Raw genomic sequence first — 20,509 nt, 5'->3', positions numbered from 1 at the left:
TTTTCACTTCAGGAGTGCATATGACTCCGAAATAGCCCTCCAATGTCTTTCAAAGCACGAGCGGAAAAGAAAACTTAGACCAGCGGCTAATACAAAGGGAGGAAATTTGCGATTGCCCCGGAAACATTTTATTTTGCGTAGGCATCTGGAGAATTTTCTTTTGCGATTCGTTACTTGATCCGGAAGAAGAGATGGCAAACATCACCTTTGATTGGATCGCAGTATAAGGGCGGGGCGCTAGTGAGCCAGTCATCTTGGCGACCGGATGTGACGATACCGGAAACTGGCAGGCTGAGCTTTGCTAGCTGGCGGCTTTGGTGGGCGGGGTCGGTCGAGTCCTGCTGGCTCTGTTTTCACGGCTGACCCGGCACCCATAGGGGCGGCGCCATTAAGGCCACGCCTCCAGCTCTGACTCCGGGTGGCTCTGGATCCAAGTCCCAGGCGGTGAGGGGGTGGAGACTCGAGCCCCTTCTCTGAGAGGTTAGGGACGGACCCGCCCCGTCAGTCTCTTCTATTCTTCCGGTTTTTGGTGGCTGCGCCGCCTCCCTCCGAAGCCTGAGGATACACCCTCTCGAGAGCCTGCCATCTCTCTCCTTTCAGCTTTGAACCCCTCTGAATTGCTCCGGGATAACTCCAGCCCAACATTCTCTCGCTTTCGCTCTCGTTCTCGTCCCTTGGAGGACCTCGCCCCCGACACTGCCCCCTTTCCTGGATGTACTGGCCCCTCCCAACCCTATAAAATGTCCAATAACCTACAGAGGGTCTTCTTGAAACCTACAGAGGAAAAGTCAGGCAACGCCTCGCATTGGTAAGTACCGGTTTCGAATCTCCCTCGACCCGGCTGCCCCTCTCCCGTCTCTTAGCAGGATGTCGAGTCGGCCGTTGTTTCCTGACAATTTAGACGCCTTTGATCCCTCTGGGTGAGCACTCCAGGGGAAGTGCGCGGCAGTTTCACGCTTAGATCCCTTAGAGTACGTCCCCCTTCAGAGTCTGACGCAGTCAGCCTCTGCCTTGGCGCCGCAGGACTCCAGCGTCTGAATTTCATAGGCTGACAGCGTAGATCTCCATGGGAGAGGAAAATCAACATGGCCGGCGCGCCTGTATGACCAAAATCTTCTGGAAGATTCTCGCGCACTCGCAGAAAAACACGCAGCAATCAGAGCGGATTAACAAGTGCAGCACAGGTGGCGCTGGACCGTCAGGGAAAATAGCTGTAATGAAAGAGTTTGTGAGAAGGAAAGGCTTTTTTTTTTGGTAATTGGTAAGAATATAGAAACTGAAAAGTTGTTTTAGAATAAGGGAATCAATTTTTGAAATTTTTTTCAAATGATAGCTTTATTTGAAGATATAGAAAAATGAAAATAGAGGAATTATCATGTGAAATCCTTTGGAACAGCGTATATGAAGCAGGTGTAATGAGAATGCCATCTCGAATTGGATGTATAGGTAGAGGAACTACATTTGTCAGAGGGAGATTCCTGTATTTCTTAGACACTTATTTGTAAATTTAGACAATAGTGTATCACGAACTCATTTTTTAAAAACGTATTATTCAAAATGAAATAAAACTAACAAAACTGTAAGGTAGAATATTTTAAGTTAAACTATCCATGGTTTGTGAATATATAATAAGTGGTGAGAAAAATGTTTGAGTCCCTGTAGAAGAAAATGTGAAGAAGAAATCATAGAAATGGAGATGTAAAAATCATGGAAGAGCATTTATGTTTGAAGAAAACCAGTATCACTAGGTTTAGTCCTTGCTTTGCTAGTTACTATTTGTGAGGCCAAGTGACTTGGTTTCCAGTCTGTAAGTAAGAACACCCAGAAGTATTTTAAGGATTAAAAGAATGAATATACTAAAATACTTAGTACAGTAAAAATAGAAAAGCGTTGTTTAAATGTTAGTAATTATTATAATTTTAAGGATACAATTTTACTTCCGTAAAAATTTTAGCCCAGGAAGTAGGTAGTTATGAGTAGATATGAAACCTAATTGTGATAAACACTTTAAAAAAGCATGCATAATAATCTAAAACGAAACGGTCATCAAAAGTGGTTAGCTCAAACTGCATTGAAAACTGCCAACAAAGAGCCATTGTGTTTCAGATCATAACAAGAGCCAGCTTTTGTGCATGTATGTTTTTTGCTGGCTTATTTTTGGTGGAAGTTGAGGGGAAAGGCAGAGGTAGTGCCTTGTATGGATATGCAAAAATGGAACTAGACTTTAATGGTTGCTGATTTCTTCTATCTTGTTTTAATATGCATATTTGATAACGTTTGATTTACCCTACTTTAATACCATTTGTTTCAGAGTTTCATTCTTTTTAAATATCAGAAATTAGAGTAAGAACCTTACTTTTTGTTTATTGTGTACCTTATTATCCCGTTTCTACTTTTGACTATATTTTAAAACATTGCAAATTGAATTATGTTTTCTACACTTATCAATTATTTGGAGTTCCTTAACTCATTGGTTTATGCATTATTTTTATCATGTTTGAATGCATTTTTCTTCAAGTCCTTGAGATTTTAAATCACATGTTTGGGACATTTGCCAGATGCCTTTCTGAAGCTCTTTGACATTTAATTTGGTTGCTGATTGCATATTTGATTCTGTTGTTCTATAATTAATCTGCAGGACATTCAAAGATACTTTTGTAAATAGATGGATTAATGTCAGCTCTTTAGTTTTTTGGAAGCTTCATGGTCTTACATATCTGATAATATTTTTATTGTACAAAATCATTTTTTCTAAGCTTAAAATTATTATATGATTTTCTTGTTTTCTATGGATACTTGGATTTTTCTTGAGTTACCTCTTTCCTGCTGTAAAAGCTTTCAGTAATGTAATACAGAATGTTGATTGCTTTAAAAGTGTCTCTTTAATTCTTCAGGGTATAAAATGTAAAACCCAAATTTAATCTTATAGTACAAAGGAGAAATCTGGAAGATATCTGTGATAGTAGGTATTAAGTTTATTTAGATTTGGACTTTATATGTAAAGAGCAAAGTGGGAGTCAGAACGGTACAGTTGAGATATAAAGACCTCAGTAGAGTTAGAGAAAGAAGATAGTTACTGAGTCTTAGGTTCATATTCTAGTTCATCACTTAGTATAGTTAAAACATTTGATTAAAAGCTGTTCACTGAGTGCCTGCTATGTGACAGACTGTACTAAATGGAGACACTGATTAAAGAATAGACTATGGAGCATGCCCGTGAAAACCATTAACATATAGGGGGAAATATAACATAATACACTTGTTAGTAATAATATGCATAGGAGATCCTGTGAGGGCATAGAGAAAGGAAATTGTGGGAAAGGTTTCTGGAGTTGCTGAGTTGGGGAATATTAAGTATTAGCTGTCCAATTAAAAGAAGGCTATACCCAGGCAGAGGAAATTGATTAAAGAAAAAGGCAGTATGATGTATTACTAGTAATCGGTATTTATTGTTTGAGTCTATACTACAAGCAGGATAAATAGATAGCTCATAAGGATTTGCTAAAGAGATTAGACTTCTCTCCATTGGAGACCCTTCTGAGGATTTTAAGAAAACTGTTACAGTCACGTGTCATTTTAGGGAACTGATGACAGTGTGGACTTAAGGTGCTGAGTCAGGCTAATAAAGATTGTATTTCAGTTGTCCTTTCAGAGATTCTGAAAGCCTGTGCTAGAATGTAGAGCAAGGGTTGGATTCAAAGAAATACAGACGGGCAAATGGGCAGATCTTGTCAGTGAATTGGTAGGAAGAAAAGTGGGTCAGTTATAATGCCAGTTTTCTGGGCAGATATTAGCAAATTAATTGCGATGAGAAATACACCAAGAAAGCAATCAGTGAGATATTTGAATCTGAAATTCAGGTAGAGTCAAAGCTGGAAATTTGAGAGTCAGAGTTCACAAAGAGACTTGTGAGTCATCAGCTTAGAAGAATTATAATAAAAGCCTGTGATAATATATCCCACAATAATAGGAGTTAGGATGCCATGTGATTGGCAGTTGGCTTCTATCCGCCTTTGACCCTTTGTTCTTAAATAGGGAGCTAAATGGATATCCTCAGCAGGGAACTTGGTTATAAAATGTTTCATTGTTGGTTTGGTGTGCATGTCGTTTTGTACAGTGTGTTATTATCTTTGTTTATGTGATTTGAGTGTGTGTGTGTGTATACAAGAGAGAGAGACATACTATACTGGTTAAATGAAATCTATTTCTCATTAATATCTCAGTTTACACATGAATTTTGAGGACTGTGTTATATTGAGGTTATGGTAAAGTAAATACAAAAAAATGAATGGGATTGCCCAAGAAAGCATGTCATTCTGAATAAGTTCTTTAATATTACTAAATTTCCATTTTCTCAACTATAAAATGGGAATGGCAGTACCTACCTTGTTGGACTGTTTATTAGGATTAGAGCTAATGACAACTATAACAACATCTGTTATGCATATGATGTCATGTGAAATATATTGTCATCTATATTATTGCATTATGTACTTGTATATATTATGTATGTGCATAATAGAGAGTAATAATAATTATAGAGATTATCATAATAATCATAGAGAGTGTTGGAAAAAATCTCTTAGCAGTTGAAAATTTTGTGAAATTATCTACAAAATGTTTATTAACCTACAAAAATTTTTTTAAATAACTTATTTTTGGTTGCACTAGGTCTTTGTTGCTGAGCATGGGCTTTCTCTAGTTGCAGTGATCAGGGGCTACTCTTGGTCATGATGCACAGGCTTCCCACTGTGTGACTCCTCTTGTTGCTGAGCACAGTCTCTAGCCACATCATTTTCAGTAGTTACACCACAGGGGCTCGTTAGATGTGGCTCATCGGCTCTAGATAGAGTGTGGACTCAGTAGTTGTGGCACATGGGCTTTAGCTATCTGTGACGTGGGGAGTCTTCTCGGACCAGCGACCAAACCTGCATCTCCTGCATTGTCAGAAGGACTCCTATCCACTGTACCATCAGAGAAGTCCTAACCTGCAAAGTTTTTATGATTCCATATCAAATCTGTAAATGCTAAACTCAAAACAAAAAGTAAAAAATGTCAAAAGTTATATAATGTTTATTTAATACCTTTTATTAAAGTTCTCACATTTTCAAAAGATTACCTGATTCATTTACTTGATATTGGACAGCAATTATAATATTTTAGTGGAAGATGGTGTCTAGCATGTATTGGGAGCGTATCAGGATCCCAACCAGCTATAGCAAAACTTACAAATAAAGAGAGATTCAAAGAAATTAAGTAAGTTTGCCAAAGTCAATTAATAATTGGGAGAGCTAGGATTAGAAGCCAGCAATCTTTCTAATAAATTTCTCTGTTCTCTTTTAAAGTCTTAAACTGTAACTTTCCAATGTAATTTCTCAGTTCAAATCCTAATTGATTTAAAGTAATTAGCATGTTGATTTTTCTTTGTTTAAGTGACCTAACCAGAGCATGGGATGCAAAATCTGGCTCTAGTTTTAGTTCCAACCTTAGCTAGAAGAATATAATCTTTAGTATCTTAAATGGAAGGTCTCTTCTGTATCTGAAAAAAATGTATAGTGATTGAAGAAGTATGAATTTCATCCTGGTTTATCACTTCTTTCCTTAGCATTCTGCATTTCAGTTTAATCTTTAGAACTCATTCCATTTATTACTAGGAAATCATGGATTTTTAAAAAATTACAATAGCTTGTAGGATTCAATGTAGCTAATACTGTTAACAGTGTGTCAGTTGCTCTATTAGGTATAGAGAACATAGATATGAATAAGTCTCCGGCAGATCATGTGAATCTTTACTGATATACTGACATAGACTGTATTTTCCATCTTTCTCGAGGGGAAGTGGAAAAGAGGAAAAAACTCTGGATTTGATTTAAAAAGAGTTTGTGTAGTATAAATATTTTTTATAAAACGAATACAGGGGCCATATAATAAAGTATGTGAATGACCTATTGAAGACTGTGTGATTTGCTTAACTACTGTGCTAATTAAAATGTGTTTACATGTGTGCTAAGTCGCTTCAGTGGTATCTGAACCCTATGGGCTGTAAGTTGGCCAGATTTTTCTGTCCATGGGATTCACCAGGCAAAAATACTGGAGTGGGTTGCCATTTCCTCCTCCAGGGGATCTTCCAGGGATCGAACCCGCAACTCTTATGTCTCCTGCATTGGCAGACAGTTTTGTTTTTTTTTTAGTTTAATTAATTAATTAATTTTAATTGGAGGCTAATTACTTTACATTATTGTATTGGTTTTGCCATATATTGACATGAATCTGCCCCGGGTGTTACCACTAGTGCCATCTGGGAAGCCCTTAAAAGACTACATGTTAGTTGCTCAGTCATGTCCCACTCTTTGGGACACCTTGGACTGTAGCCTGCCAGGCTCCTCTGTCCATGGAATTCTCCAGGCAAGAATACTGGAGTGGGTTGCCATTTCCTTCTCCAGCGGATCTTCCTGACACAAGGATGAAACCCAGGTCTTCTACATTGCAGGCAGATTCCATACCATCAGAGCCACTAGGGAAGTCCAAAATGTGTTTTCCACTATGCAAATAATTAATTATAAAAGCATGGATTCTGTTCTGTTGAAACTTCTAATCTGTTAGCCAGATATTACTGACTGATGAAATACATTAAACAATACAGGTATTGAGGCATTTTAATATGTTTGAAATATTTCAAAGAGTTGCATTATTTTTTATATAATTTTGTTAGGGTCTTCTGTGCTTGGTATTGGAAGAACAATTACAAGATAAATGATATAGTCTCTGACCATAAGGAGTTTCAGCCTTACTGAGGAAAACAATAGTTTACTCATTTTTAAAAATTAACTAATAGATTAAAGACAATACATACAAACGGCATTATGTAACTCCTGGCATTAATGGCAACAAGAGTGCTTTAGGGATTCCAAGTTGGGAGAAATTAATGTGAGTTTGAGTGTCTAGGAGATATTTCTTAGAGAAAATGGATGGTCCTCAATTTATAACTTTTAAATTGTTCAGTTCAGTTCAGTCGTTCAGTTGTGTCCGACTCTCTGTGACCCCATGAATCACAGCACGCCAGGCCTCCCTGTCCATCACCAACTCCCGGAGTTCACTCAAACTCATGTCCACAGAGTCGGTGATGCCATCCAGCCATCTCATTCTCTATCATTCCCTTCTCCTCCCGCCCCCAACCTTTCCCAGCATCAGAGTCTTTTCCAGTGAGTCAACTCATCGCATGAGGTGGCCAAAGTATTGCAGTTTCAGCTTTAGCATCAGTCCTTCCAAAAATTGTTAGAGAAAAAAAAATTGAAGAATAGTTAGAGTAAATATTGTACATGGGACAATCCAGAATAGTTAAGACCTTTATGATAAGACCAGAGATTTTATGTTGAGGTGTTATAGGAGATTGGTTGGGACTAGGTTGTAGATGATTTTAACATCAGACTGAATTGGCAGTGATGAATTATTGAAACTTTGAGCAAGAAGGTAACAGGATGAAAGCAATGATTTTGTCTGCCAGAGATATATCATAATAATGGCTGCAGTCAAGAAATCTAGTTTAAAAGTCAGAACCAAAAAATATAGGGATGAGATAATGAGGACAGGACACAAGGTGATACAGGTCTGATCTAGGAAGTGGCGAAGATGAAGAAAGAGAATATGACACTTGTAAAAAAGGGGGAAAAATATAGACTTGGTAATTCATTCAGTATATATTTATTGTATGTTTATCCTTTGTAGGTATCTTGGTATCAATACAAGGTACTCTGAATTAAAGGTGAATAAGGAAGGTGGTAAAGATAGAGATGACTAGGTATTTTAAGACCTAAGTGACTTGGAAAATAGTATGCTGACACATGACTGAATGGTAAGAGAGAGTATTAGTTTTCAATACAGAGTAATTTTAACTTTAATGGTTTTAAAAGTGAAATATTTGATCAGACATTACAAATATGGAATTGAGGTAAATATTAAGGAATAAATAGAGATAAATAGTAAATACAGTCATTATTGCAAAGGAGATAAATGAAGATAATAGATGAATTTTTGAACTGTTACCTTGATGCAGTCTTTATGAAAGAATGCCTTTAAAAACAGTTTTTTAAAATTGAAGTATCGTTGATTTACAAAGGAATGTCTTGAAAGAAAAATAGTCAAGAATTGTACTTTCAGGAGTAGTCATAGTTGGATGCTTAAAATGCAGAAAACTAATAAGAAATGGGACAGTAAGAAAGACAAAAGAAATACTGCACACAATGGAAGAGGTTCAAGATAGGGAGATAATTAGTTACCAGTGTTAGATTCAGCAGAGAGCACCTAGGAAATGAAGACAGAGAGTAAGCCAGATTTAACTGTGAGGACATCCTTGGTAATCTTTGAAAATAAGGTGTAGTAGAATACGGGGGGAAAATAGATTGCAGAAGACAGTGAGCTTCAAGTCAGCTTTCTAGCATATCAGCAACAGAAAGTTGGTGAAAGTGAAGTTGCTCAGTCGTGTCCGACTCTTTTTGCAACCCTGTGGACTGTAGCCAGCAGGACTCCTCTGTCCATGGGATTCTCCAGGCCAGAATACTGGAGTGGGTTGCCGTTTCCTTCTCCAGGGGATCTTCCCAACCCAGGGATCGAACCCAGGTCTCCTGCATTGCAGGCAGACGCTTTATCCTCTGAGCCACCAGGGGGTAGGTGGTCTTAATTTTGGTTCATTAACACCATGTACCAGCTTCCTGTCACTGAATTTAAGCACCCACATCCTAATCATTTCTCTAATCCAAATGACTTCAGCATCTATATGGGTTATCTCTTTTGTCACCTGGTGACATAGATCTTTCAGGACATAAATCTTTTTCTTTAATGTTTTCTCCATTCTATCACCATCAATCCACTTCTGTAGTTGTTGTTATTAGATGAAATTGCTGCATTTACAAAATTCTTGGTTTTAGGCATCCTGCTTTCCAAACACCAGTTCCTGTATTTTAGCTTAGTTGTTTTAAGTACTCCCACGTTGACTTTTTTATATGGCCCTTCAGTCCATTCCCTTTAGTTTCTCCCTATGAAAGTGAAAAAGTGAAAATGTTAGTTGCTCAGTGACATCCTACTCTTTGCAGCCTCATGGACTGTAGCCTGCCAGGCTCCTCTCTCTGTAGAATTCTCCAGGCAAGAATACTGGAGTGGGTATCCATTGCCTTCTCTAGGTCTTCTCAACCCAGGGATCAAACCCAGCTCCCTTGCATTGTAGGCAGATCTGTCTGAACCACCAGGGAAGCCCCTTTCTCCCTAAATGTTAGCCTTTTATGTTCTCATTTTCATCCCACATAGTATAGATTCTGCATTTCATTATTTGAAAAAAATTTTCAATACCCTAAAGTCATTTGCTCCTCTTTGATTTTTGTTACACCCTTCTGAAGCCACTGTTATCACTAAGTTCACTTGGATGAACTTAGTGATAACACTTTCTCTTTGGCTATACCTGTAGACTAACCAGGAGACTATACAAGGAGACTAACCAGCACAGTTGGTATCACTATAAATTAATGATCGTTACCTACCTCTCTGGACCATTAACAGTGTCTGATGACTCTGATATTTTCTAAAGTCAGCTTATTGCTGAAAGACTGTTTTTGCATCTTTTTGATTTCTTGAAATCTCTCCCTATTTTTGCTCTTCTTCGCAAATGATGTTATGTCCTTATTTCACAGTGCAAATAAAAGTCACTAGATCAGAATTACCTCAACTTGGTAATGCCAAAACTTTAAATTTACCTCCAAATGTACCTAACCTCTCTTCAAAGGAAGAGAGACACTTCTCCAGGTCTCTTTAAGGTTTAGTCCCTTCATCTGACTTGTGGTCTCAATTTCCTACCTCCTTTTCAAACTTTATATTATTAATTATCCCTCTTTCTCCTTTATTTCCAGTCTCTTCCTTTTGGTGACTCACATGAATACTTACGCTCAAGTTCAGGGATCCTCATCTTCTGGATCTAATGCCTGATGATCTGAGGTGGAAGTGGGGTAATAACTGATGTAATAATAATAGAAATAAAATGCATGATAAATGTAATGCGATTGAATCATCCTGAAACCATCCCCCCACCCTGTTTCATGGAAAAATTGTCTTCCATGAAGCCAGTCCCTGGTGCCAAAAAGATTGGGGACTGCTGCTCTAGTTCACCTAACATTAAAAAAAAAAAAATCTCCTTTTTGACCCCATTTAGTTTCCATTTACTTGCCAGTTTTTCTCTTTCCCTTTACATCCAAAGTTCATAAAAGTCTTATCTATCCTTGCTGTTTTCATATTCGTTCTTCATATTCACTCCTACAAACTTCTTTCCACACAAAACTGCCCTTTAATGCCATCGGTGATCCTCATGCCATTAATTCCTGAATACATTTTTAATCTGCCTTCTATTTGGTCTCTCAGAAACTTTAAGTGGAATTACCCAGTTTTCTTGAAACTCTTTCTTCCTTTGTCTTCAATTCCTTTGATTCAAAAAAGGAATCTCTTGGTTTCCTTTTTCCACTCACAGAAAGTGGAAAGCTGATGAAACATTTTAAGTAGGGAAGGGCCAGCCAGCTTTAAGAGTGCTAAGTAATTTGAAGAGAAGATGATAGACTGAAGAAAAGATTGGTTGTTAAGCTACTATAACAGACCAAGCCAGAGATAGACTAGGATGGGAACAATTGATCAGGAAACAGTTGACTAGATCAAGAGAAATTTAGGAAATAATATCAACAAGATTTTGAGATAGGTTGAATAGATATGGTTAGAAAGCTGGAGTTACTTGTTTAGATTTAGGCATCTAAGATAGTTGGGATACCATTTACTGAAAGAAGAACACTGGAAAAGACTGTTTAGTTTTAGGTGCATTTGAGATTGTGAATGGAAATGTCAAGAGGGAAGCTGGACATACAAACCTGACTCAAAAGAGCTAAGATATAAATATTTGAATTGTTCATATATAAATGGTAATTTAAGTCATGTATATAAATCATCTGGGGCAAAGCTTATTGAGTAGGAAGAGTTCACTTTAAACTTTATTGAATTCCAACATTTTAAGGCTGATTCAAGGATGGAGTTGGCAAAGAAGACTGAGGAACCACTACAGAGATAGAAGAATATGGTATCTAGGAAGCCTTGGGAAGAAAATGTTTTAAGAAAGGAGCTCACTGGAAAAGACTCTGATGCTGGGAAAGGTTGGGGGCGGGAGGAGAAGGGGACGACCAAGAATGAGATGGCTGGATGGCATCACCGACTCTGTGGACATGAGTTTGAGTGAACTCCGGGAGTTGGTGATGGACAGGGAGGCCTGGCGTGCTGTAATTCATGGGGTCGCGGAGAGTCTGACACGACTGAGCGACTGAACTGAACTGAACTGAAGCATGTTTGTTGTCATCCAAATAGATCATCATCTCAATGATAATTGCCTATTTTCATGTTCATGTACCCAACAGTTTAAGTTCTTTTAGGGATTGTGAGTTGAACTACATTGGAAGCTAGCAAACATTTTCTGTAAAGGGCTAGATAGTAAATATTTAGGCTATATAGGCAATATAATCTCTGCTGCAACTACTGAACTCTTGTTGCAGCATGAGAGCGGCCATGTACAGTACATAAAAAGTAGGGGTGACTCTGTACTAATAAAACTTTATTTATGGATAAGTTCGGTTCAGTCACTCAGTCGTGTCCAACTCTTTGTGACCCCATGAACCACAGCACGCCAGGCCTCCCTGTCCATCAGTGAGTTTGAAATTCATAATTTTTACATATCACAAAATATTTGTGAATTTTTAAAAAGGATTTTAGAAAGCATTCCTAGCTTGTGTACTACATAGAATTTTTTACTTTGATTTGTATTAATACCTGAGACTTAAAAAACACCTTTAGGCAGTAAAACATGCATTTACACTACTGAGAATTCTAATTATTATTTCATTATTTTTCATTCTTAATTTTTTTCATCTGATCTTAGTCATATAAGGCCGTGTTAACTGTATAGGACTTGGACTCTGTACCCATATTGTTAGAACTTAGCGTGAGAGACAGTACATAAACTGGTGGGAAAAAAATTAAGATATGGTAGAAACTTGTGATATATATACTATAAAGAAAATTAAGAGATGTAATGTTATTAATTATGAAGGAGGAGCAAGGGTAGTTAAAAGTGGCCAGAGGATGTATCTTCTGGGAAATATCATTTATGAGTGGATGAAGAATAACTAATTAACAACTAATTAGCATGTGTGATGACCCTGATTCCCATATTAAGGGTTTAGTATTTTCCAAGAGCTGAAGGTTGGTTTTAGGTATAGAGCTTTAGGTGTCTGCATTTAACTAATCTACAGATAATTGATTATACAATCTGATACTGGTATGTATTGATTTTTTTTTAATCAGACAACTTGTGCTAAGTAATAGCTAATAACTATCAGGATCAAAATAGGCTGTTAAAAAGAAATACTGACTTCCAGTGTATTTGATAGCTTACAGTGAATTATGTCGTTCATATTCCATATTCATTGAAAGCCATTCAGCTGAAATGATGTTGCTAGTAAAATATGGATTGACAGACAGTTGAAACTAATATGAATAATTGCCATACCAAGAGCTATTTAGTACTAAATGTCAAACATACTGAAATCAAAGAAGAATCTGCTTCCTACATGAGTGACTCAGATTAGTCTCCAGCCATGTGACGCATGAAGGTAGTGTCTTAAGAGATGTGTTGAGCAAAAGAATAGCTGACAGTAGAACTTGTCATTATCAGTGGGAAGAACACAGAACAGATTAGCTAGGGAAAGAAAAGAGCAAGGGAAATAGAATGGCATAAATGGAGGTAAAATGAGAATCATGGTTAGTAATAGTAAAGAAGAAGGACTAGAGGAAAGAATTTAAGGAAAAGAAGGGAGAATACGTGGTTTAAGAGGAGCATATTCTAGTAGGTGAAATTTTATACACGATAAAACCTTAGAAAAGTCTACTTTTAGTTTTAGGAATAAATGCTAATATCTCATACGCATTGCCTAATCATATGAGAAGATCTAAATCAAAGCTTGCCATATCTTTGATTATCTCTTCTACTTCAAAATCTTTTTTTTTGCAGTATTTCACTTTGAAAACTCAAAGTGTCAACTTACATACTTATATTTTATAAATTTTTACTTTTTAAAAATAATATTTACGAATACTTGTTTTTAAATAAAATGTATATACCATGTAGTACATTGTATTTATTTACTCAATCTTTTTTTAAGTGTTTCAGGCTGCATGTACCAAGTAGTTCAGACGATTGGCTCGGATGGAAAAAATCTTCTGCAATTACTTCCAATTCCTAATTCCTCTGGAAATCTTATGCCACTAGTTCAATCTTCAGTCATGTCTGATGCTTTGAAAGGGAATACAGGAAGTCCAGTTCAAGTTACTTTTCAGACTCAGATTTCCAGCTCTTCCACAAGTGCATCAGTTCAATTGCCCATTTTTCAGCCAGCCAGTTCTTCAAACTATTTTCTTACAAGAACAGTAGATACAGCAGAAAAAGTTAGAGTTACTTCTGTGGGAACTGAAAATTTTACCTCATCAGTTTCTAAAGTTCAGAGTCATGGTGTGAAAATTGATGGACTCACCATGCAAACATTTGCTGTTCCTCCCTCTTCAACACAAAATGATTCATCTTACATTTTAGTAAATACCCAGAATCTCCCAATGACTGTGAAGTCTCCGGTTTTGCCTTCTGGGCATCATTTACAGATTCCAGCCCATGCTGAAGTGAAATCTGTACCAGCGTCATCATTGCCTCCTTCAGTTCAGCAAAAGATACTTGCAACTGCCACCACAAGTACCGCAGGAACAGTTGAGCCCTCCCAAATACCTACTGTTATTTATGTATCTCCTGTAAATACAGTGAAAAATGTAGTTACCAAGAACTTTCAAAATATTTACCCAAAACCTGTTACAGAAATAGCAAAGCCAATGATACTAAACACCACACAGATTCCAATGAATGTTGCTAAAGAGACACAGTTAAAAGGTGGTCAGCATTCTCAAGCTGCTCCAGTGAAATGGATTTTTCAAGAAAATCTACAGCCTTGCACTCCATCTCTTGTTCCTGTTAAATCTTCAAATAATGTGGCTTCAAAGATTTTAAAAACTTTTGTAGATAGAAAAAATTTGGGAGATAATACTGTAAATATGCCACCATTGAGTACCATCAGTCCTAGTGGGACACAATCCAAAAGTATGCCTATTAAAGATAATGCTTTGGTTATGTTTAATGGGAAAGTCTATCTCTTGGCTAAAAAGGGGACAGATGTTTTGCCATCACTAACTGACAAACAGAATTCAGTTTCTTCTGATATTCCACCAAGAAAAGATGCATCACAGATAGTGAGTTCAAGTCCAGTCACAGAAATATCCAGAGAGGTTGTAAATATTGTTTTGGCTAAAAGTAAATCTTCCCAGATGGAGACAAAATCCGTTTCAAATACTCAGCTTGCTTCCATGGCCAATTTAAGGGCAGAGAAGAATAAGAAAGTGGAGAAACCATCTCTTTCTGCCCCAAACCCACATAGTATGAACCAATCTATTAACTACTTAAAGCAGAGTAAGACTTTATTCTCAAAGCCAGTCTTACCAGATGGATTTAGTGCAGAAAAAAATGCCCCCAGGAAAGGAAATATCATCCAGAGCATAGAGAAAATAAGTTCCTCTGTTGATGCAACAACTGTTACTTCACAACAGTGTGTTTTCAGAGACCAAGAACCAAAGGTAATTTTCCCATGTCAGGGTGTTCTTTTTATCTTATGTATATAGAAAATTTTTCTTTCTTGATTCTTAAAGTTAGTTATCTATGATGCCTCTTTTTCCCTCCTCTCCCATCCTCCTTTTCATCATATACATACCATACACACGTGAATGCTTAAGCCAGAGCTTTCATTTGAGGGAAATGTTTGAGAAGTGTAATAGATCCCAAACAGTATTTTTCTCTTGAATCATTTGGCATGCCAAGTCTTCAAAGCAAAATTAAACAAACAAATCACAGAGCAACAAGATTCAGAGGAGTTGGAGAAGGATAATGTGAATTCAAAGCTTCATAAAATTGTGTGTGTAAATATATATATGCATGCTTATATTTGTACACATAAGTACATATACGTACATATATTTTAAGAGCTTACTTTTAGTATATGAAGAGATTAATGTTACACATAGAGGAGAGCTGGGATTTGTTTGTTTGTTTTGTGGTAGGGAGCTATCTGGCAGTTTTTTAGGTAGATGGTGGAAGGGGTAGGACTTGACTAACACCTTTCATTCATATGTGGAAAAAATTTATCAACATCTTGATTGATTTTTTTTTTTAATATATAAGTTTCCTTTTTCTAGCCCTTCTTTCTGACTTCTCATTCAGTTACCCAACATGTCCACATAATTATTTATGTTCTACTTAAGATATGTGTATGTGTGACCTCTAAATATTTGTACTTAGAGGTCTACTTAATAATGTCAGTATTTTCCCCTTTTGTACAGAATTCATTGAACTCCAGGGATACAAGGAGGTAAATTCTGATTAAGTATGATTGATTAAAGGTATAAGGGTTTTTCAAAAAATGACAATTTCCAACATAATGTCATATAGATTATTTTAAACTTGTTATTAGTCTGTATTTTCATGTCATTTGTTTGAGAATTGACTACCTGTTACTTTCCTAGTACAAGAAAGCAAAATTGTAGGGAAGCATTTTGGCTTTGCCCAGTAAAGTTCAGTTTTTCAAGTGTGGGTGGTAAGGTAAGAGTAATGTAATCCAACCATTTAGGACTTTAAAGCATGGCATTTTAAGTAAGATGAGGTAATTACTTAGTTGCTAGTGTGATAAAATAGCTTAAGTAATTGGCAGTATTGTTTGTGTGTTTTCTTTTCCTATTTCCAGATCCAGAATGAGATGGCATCAACATTAGAAAAAGTTACTCAAGAAAGAAATGACAGGAACAGTTCTCAACGAAGAAGCAATAAGGCGTCATATCTGAAGAGTGATGCTGAACTTAAAAAGATATTTGGTATCACTAAAGATTTGAGAGTGTGCCTTACTCGGATTCCTCAGCAGTTGGGCTCTGGAGAAGGTTCTGATTCCTTTAGCCCTTTGGTGAAGAGTGAAACTTACAAAGAGGCAGTTATAGTGAAGGAGGAAGGGAGAAAACAGGTAATAGATTTTAAAGTGTCCTTTGTAGGTACTCCAAAGATACATGAATGTATTAATTTTGTTTTTTTATTTTTTAGTCTTATGCATTAATATGAATAATAGTTCTTACCAAATTTGCATCTTTATGTATTATACCAAAACATATAAGAAAATAAGATATGGACAGGTAAAAAGATATCCCCAGTTAATTAAAATGTTGTTTAGGGAATTCCCTGGCAGTCCAGTTGTTAGGATTCCACATTCTCACTGTCAGGGCCCAATCCCTAGTCAGGGAACTAAGATCCCTCAAGCTGCACAGTGTGGCCAAAAAAATTAAAAAAGGAAAATAAATGTCAGAAATGTAGGGAAAATATAAGCATGTAGATATTCACTACAGTATTGCTTTTAATATAAGCCTTAAGAGAAATCTACACAATAATGATGAACAAAAAAATCCCTGTAACTTTGCCTACTGTCATTCTACTTATAAATGTTTCCTTATTGTTTAATATCCTGAACTTCAGATCAGAAACCAGTCAACCTTTCCCAGTGATAATCTGTCATATGTGCCTACTGTGCAGATGAAAAAAAAAATGTTAAATAAATTATTTCTTAGGCTCTTCACAAATGATTGTTACACTTTTGTAGTAGATCAATATAGCTTCTAATAGTTGACTTAAGCTGGAAAATAGGCAATTTATTCTCAGTGAGTATCACTGGGACATTGCCATTCACTTTGATACCATACAGTGGCAAACATTACTTTCTTCCTGTAGTTGTTCTCAGTAGTTTTGTTGAGTTGAATTTATTGGCTAAATATTTGTAACTGGAAACATTTTTAAATTCAAGAACACAATATATATTCAGCAATAATATTTTATTTTTCTTTTGAAATCTTACTCAAAATTGCAGCAGGGTATTGATAAGAAAAGAAAAGCAAAACCCACTAAGAAGATGGATCACCCAAAGAAGAGAAGAACCAATAGTGTTAATAACACAACTATAAATGGAGGCACTAATGTCACCAGTTCCCAGCTCATTAGCAGTATTTTACCAACTTCAGATGTGTCAAACCATAACATCCTCACAAGCTGCAGCAAAACCAGAGAAGAAAAGAGAACTGAGATAGAGCACTGTACTCATGGAAACCAAGAAAAAGGCACATTGAGCTCAAGTACAGCTTTTGAACAAAGCCATTCCTTTAATAAAAATTATACTGAAGATATTTTCCCGATGACACCACCCGAGTTAGAAGAAACCATTAGAGATGAAAAGATAAGAAGACTTAAGCAAGTTCTGAGAGAGAAAGAAGCAGCTCTTGAAGAAATGCGTAAGAAGATGCATCAAAAATAATAAAATGGCTATTCTTAAAGGCATCAGTGAAATAGCTGTTTTTTCATATACTTTTGCATTAAGTTATAGGTGCATTCTGAAAGTGTTTTTGAATGTAAAAATTGTATTTTCATCAGCTGATTGTAAAATTTTATGTAAGGAGTACAGAAAAGGTTAACTCACATTTGACTTTTATGAATAACTCATGGGATATCTGAATCTTTGTCTATAGATACCTTTTTTTGGATGGAAAAATTTTCTATTTTTCTATTACTTCAACTAGAATTCCCAGAGTTTGAATATTTGTTATGGTTTGTATGTTTAGCTAAATTGCTCGGATGTTATTCCAACAATAGTTAATTATTGTGTACTTTTAAAATTATATAATCCAAGATAGGAAATCAGCTCAAAACTTAGCATTACCAGTGGTCTTGTATCTTTATATGTCTCTTTGCCCATAAAATGACGGTACCTTCTACTCACCGTTGTTGTAAGTTTTTCTTAAATTTCATGAAATAAAATGTATTATAGCAGCATTATTAAAAAATTCAAACATTTCTCAAGAGTGAGGGATGTTTGTTTTGTAACTTTTACAAAGTAGTTTCATATGATACAAAGTGGGTTTTAGAATTCAGGCTATATAATGTATTGTTTGCTTAAAGTGGTATGTTATCTCTAGGCAAATGCTTCCCTTTTTTGAAATATGTAAATATATGACTAAGATTGTGTGAAAAGTAAATCTGAACATGGCCACATTTAATACTTTTTAAAAGTGTAAAGTGTAGTTTTTCTTAATAGAGCCAGACATTTTTATCTCTGGTTATCCTTGAGTTGGAGAGTGGCGTAGAGATAGGGATTAAGGGGAAAGAGGAAAAGGTTATTTTTAAGAAATGATAAATTCCTGGAAGTAAGGTCAAATAAAACCTGGACATTGGCAACAAAATAGAAAACAGAAAGTCAGAAAATACTGAGAGGGAATAAAACGAATGAAAACTGAGTATCAACTAGATTCTCCTGTCCCCCTTTTTTTGGTAACAACTTTATTAAGGTAATTTGCATATTGTAAGTTTCACCCTTTTGAAGTGTATAGTTGTTATTCACAGAGTTGTATAACCTTCAACATAGTCTAATTTTAGATCATTTTCATTACCACCTAGAAAACTTCATACCCATTAGCAGTCACTCCCCAGACCCTTCTTTCCCCATCCCTTGGCAACCCACCAATACACTTTCTGTCTCTATAAATTTGCCTAGTTTAGACAGTCATATGCATGGAATGAACCATTCAGTATATCTTCCTTTGTGACTGATTTATTTGAGTTAGTTTAATATTTTCAAGGTTCATCTGTGCTGTCACATGTATTCATACTTAATTTTTTAAATTGCTAATATTCCATTGTATGGATATACCATACTTTGTTTATCCATTCATTTATGGACATTTGGGTTGTGTACACTTTGGCTACTAGGATGTTATACTGCTGTGTTTTTCTGAATGTTTGGGTATGTGCTTTTATGTGGATATAATGTTTTCAAGTCTCTTGGGTATATACCTAGGAGTGTAATTGCTTGGCCATATCCTAACTTTGAGGAACTGCCGGATTATTCCAGGCAGATTTTTCTCCCCCTTCTCCACCATATTAGATTCTGTTAAGGACTCCAGCGACTACCATATTGCTAGATCCAGTGGTCAGTTGTCAGTCTTTTTAATTTATCTATCTGTGGGGAGATTCTTGAATTAATTACCTCCTTTGAAAAAAAATTTAAGCTTTAAAAAAAGCAGTACATGTCTATTGTGGGAAAATTCCAAATAAAACAATCCAAAATATTAAAAATTCTCTTTCCTATCAAGCTAAAATATTAAATGTTGGAGCTTGGGGATACATAGTTAAAGGCTATCGGTAAATAGATACCATTTGAAGCCATAGGTCTGAATAACTTCACTTAAGGAAACAGTATAAACAGAGAAGAAGGTGAAATTATGGGCTTATGTCTTAATACAATTAAAGATTGGGAAAAGGGCAGTCTCAAATGAATTTTGAGAATCAGAAACTTCTTGAATGCATTGTATATATAAATCCTTGGATAGTGCCTGACAGCGATATATCAGTATTTGTTAAATAAAATCATCTAAAATCATCCTAATGGACATATTGCATCCGTTTTCATTTCATTTCATATTCTTACTTTACCTCCTCCTTTTGATGTTTTCTGCTTTTATTATTAAGGCTTTGCTGCTCATGGAATTATCAAGCACCCATTTCTTTTGATAATAAATTCCACAATATGGAAATGTAGGTTGAATTCTTTAGAGCAAAATTCTCAAAATTTATCTATACTGATGGTCTCAAACTCTTATTTCTCATTCTGAAATTCACTCAAATTAGGGTTTTATCTTTATCACTTCATTAAAGCTATTTTTCTCAAGGTCTTCAAATATCAACATATTGCTAAATCTAACAGTCAGTGCTTAGTCTTTATCTTACTTGACCTGTCAGCAGCATTTGACAGTTTTTATAAGTCTGTCATTGAAATTTGACACTATTTTCTTGGGCCCCCAAATCACTTCAGATGGTGACTGCAGCCATGAAATTAAAAGACTCTTGCTCCTTGGAAGAAAAGCTATGACCAACCTAGACAGCATATTAAAAAGCAGAGACATTACTTTGCCAACAAAGGTTCATCTAGTCAAAGCTGTGGCTTTTCCTGTAGTCATGTATGGTATGAGAGCTGAACAGTAAAAAAAAGCTGAGCGCAAAACAATTAATGCTTTTGAACTGTGGTGTTGGAGAAGACTTGAGAGTCCCTTGGACTGCATGGAGATCAAACCAGTCCATCCTAAAGGAAATCAGTCCAGAATATTCTTTGGAAGGAATGATGCTCAAGCTGAAGCTCCAATATTTTTGGCCACCTGATGCAAAGAACTGACTCATTTGAAAAGACCTGGATGCTGGGAAAGATTGAAGGTGGGAGGAGGAGGGGACGACAGAGGATGAGATGGTTGGATGGCATCTCCAACTAGATAT

General features: G+C 36.2%; 1 protein-coding gene across 4 annotated transcripts; it reads left to right on the top strand.

The window, feature by feature from the left end:
• The first annotated feature begins 297 nt into the window (after positions 1 to 297).
• On the top strand, positions 298 to 19,640 carry LRIF1 (ligand dependent nuclear receptor interacting factor 1). 4 transcript variants are annotated; one of them, XM_088835562.1, is made up of 4 exons: positions 298 to 808; positions 13,233 to 14,742; positions 15,903 to 16,172; positions 17,067 to 19,640. In XM_088835562.1, the coding sequence occupies exons 1-4, from the start codon at positions 741 to 743 to the stop codon at positions 17,502 to 17,504; spliced, it is 2,286 nt and encodes a 761-aa protein (XP_088691688.1). In that variant the 5' UTR covers positions 298 to 740; the 3' UTR covers positions 17,505 to 19,640. The 4 variants fall into 4 exon arrangements, with proteins under 4 accessions (XP_088691688.1, XP_088691689.1, XP_055258788.2 ...); XM_088835563.1 differs by having other exon boundaries at positions 299 to 808; positions 13,241 to 14,742; positions 17,064 to 19,640; XM_055402813.2 differs by having other exon boundaries at positions 299 to 808; positions 17,064 to 19,639.
• Positions 19,641 to 20,509: the final 869 nt, after the last annotated feature.

This window comes from Moschus berezovskii, chromosome 4, assembly GCF_049115385.1.
Source record: "Moschus berezovskii isolate FMDL1 chromosome 4, NW_MosBer_1.0, whole genome shotgun sequence".
Classification (NCBI taxonomy): domain Eukaryota; kingdom Metazoa; phylum Chordata; class Mammalia; order Artiodactyla; family Moschidae; genus Moschus; species Moschus berezovskii.
The sequence above is the reverse complement of the archived record's forward strand: the minus strand, read 5'-3'. Positions and strand labels throughout refer to the sequence as shown.

Excerpts from the sequence above, each read along its gene's own strand:
- LRIF1 (XM_055402813.2), top strand. The coding sequence starts at position 741 with ATGTCCAATAACCTACAGAGGGTCTTCTTGAAACCTACAGAGGAAAAG. Across the intron at positions 14,743-15,902 it reads TCAGAGACCAAGAACCAAAG|ATCCAGAATGAGATGGCATC; the intron begins GTAATTTTCCCA and ends TCCTATTTCCAG. Across the intron at positions 16,173-17,063 it reads AGGAGGAAGGGAGAAAACAG|CAGGGTATTGATAAGAAAAG; the intron begins GTAATAGATTTT and ends TCAAAATTGCAG.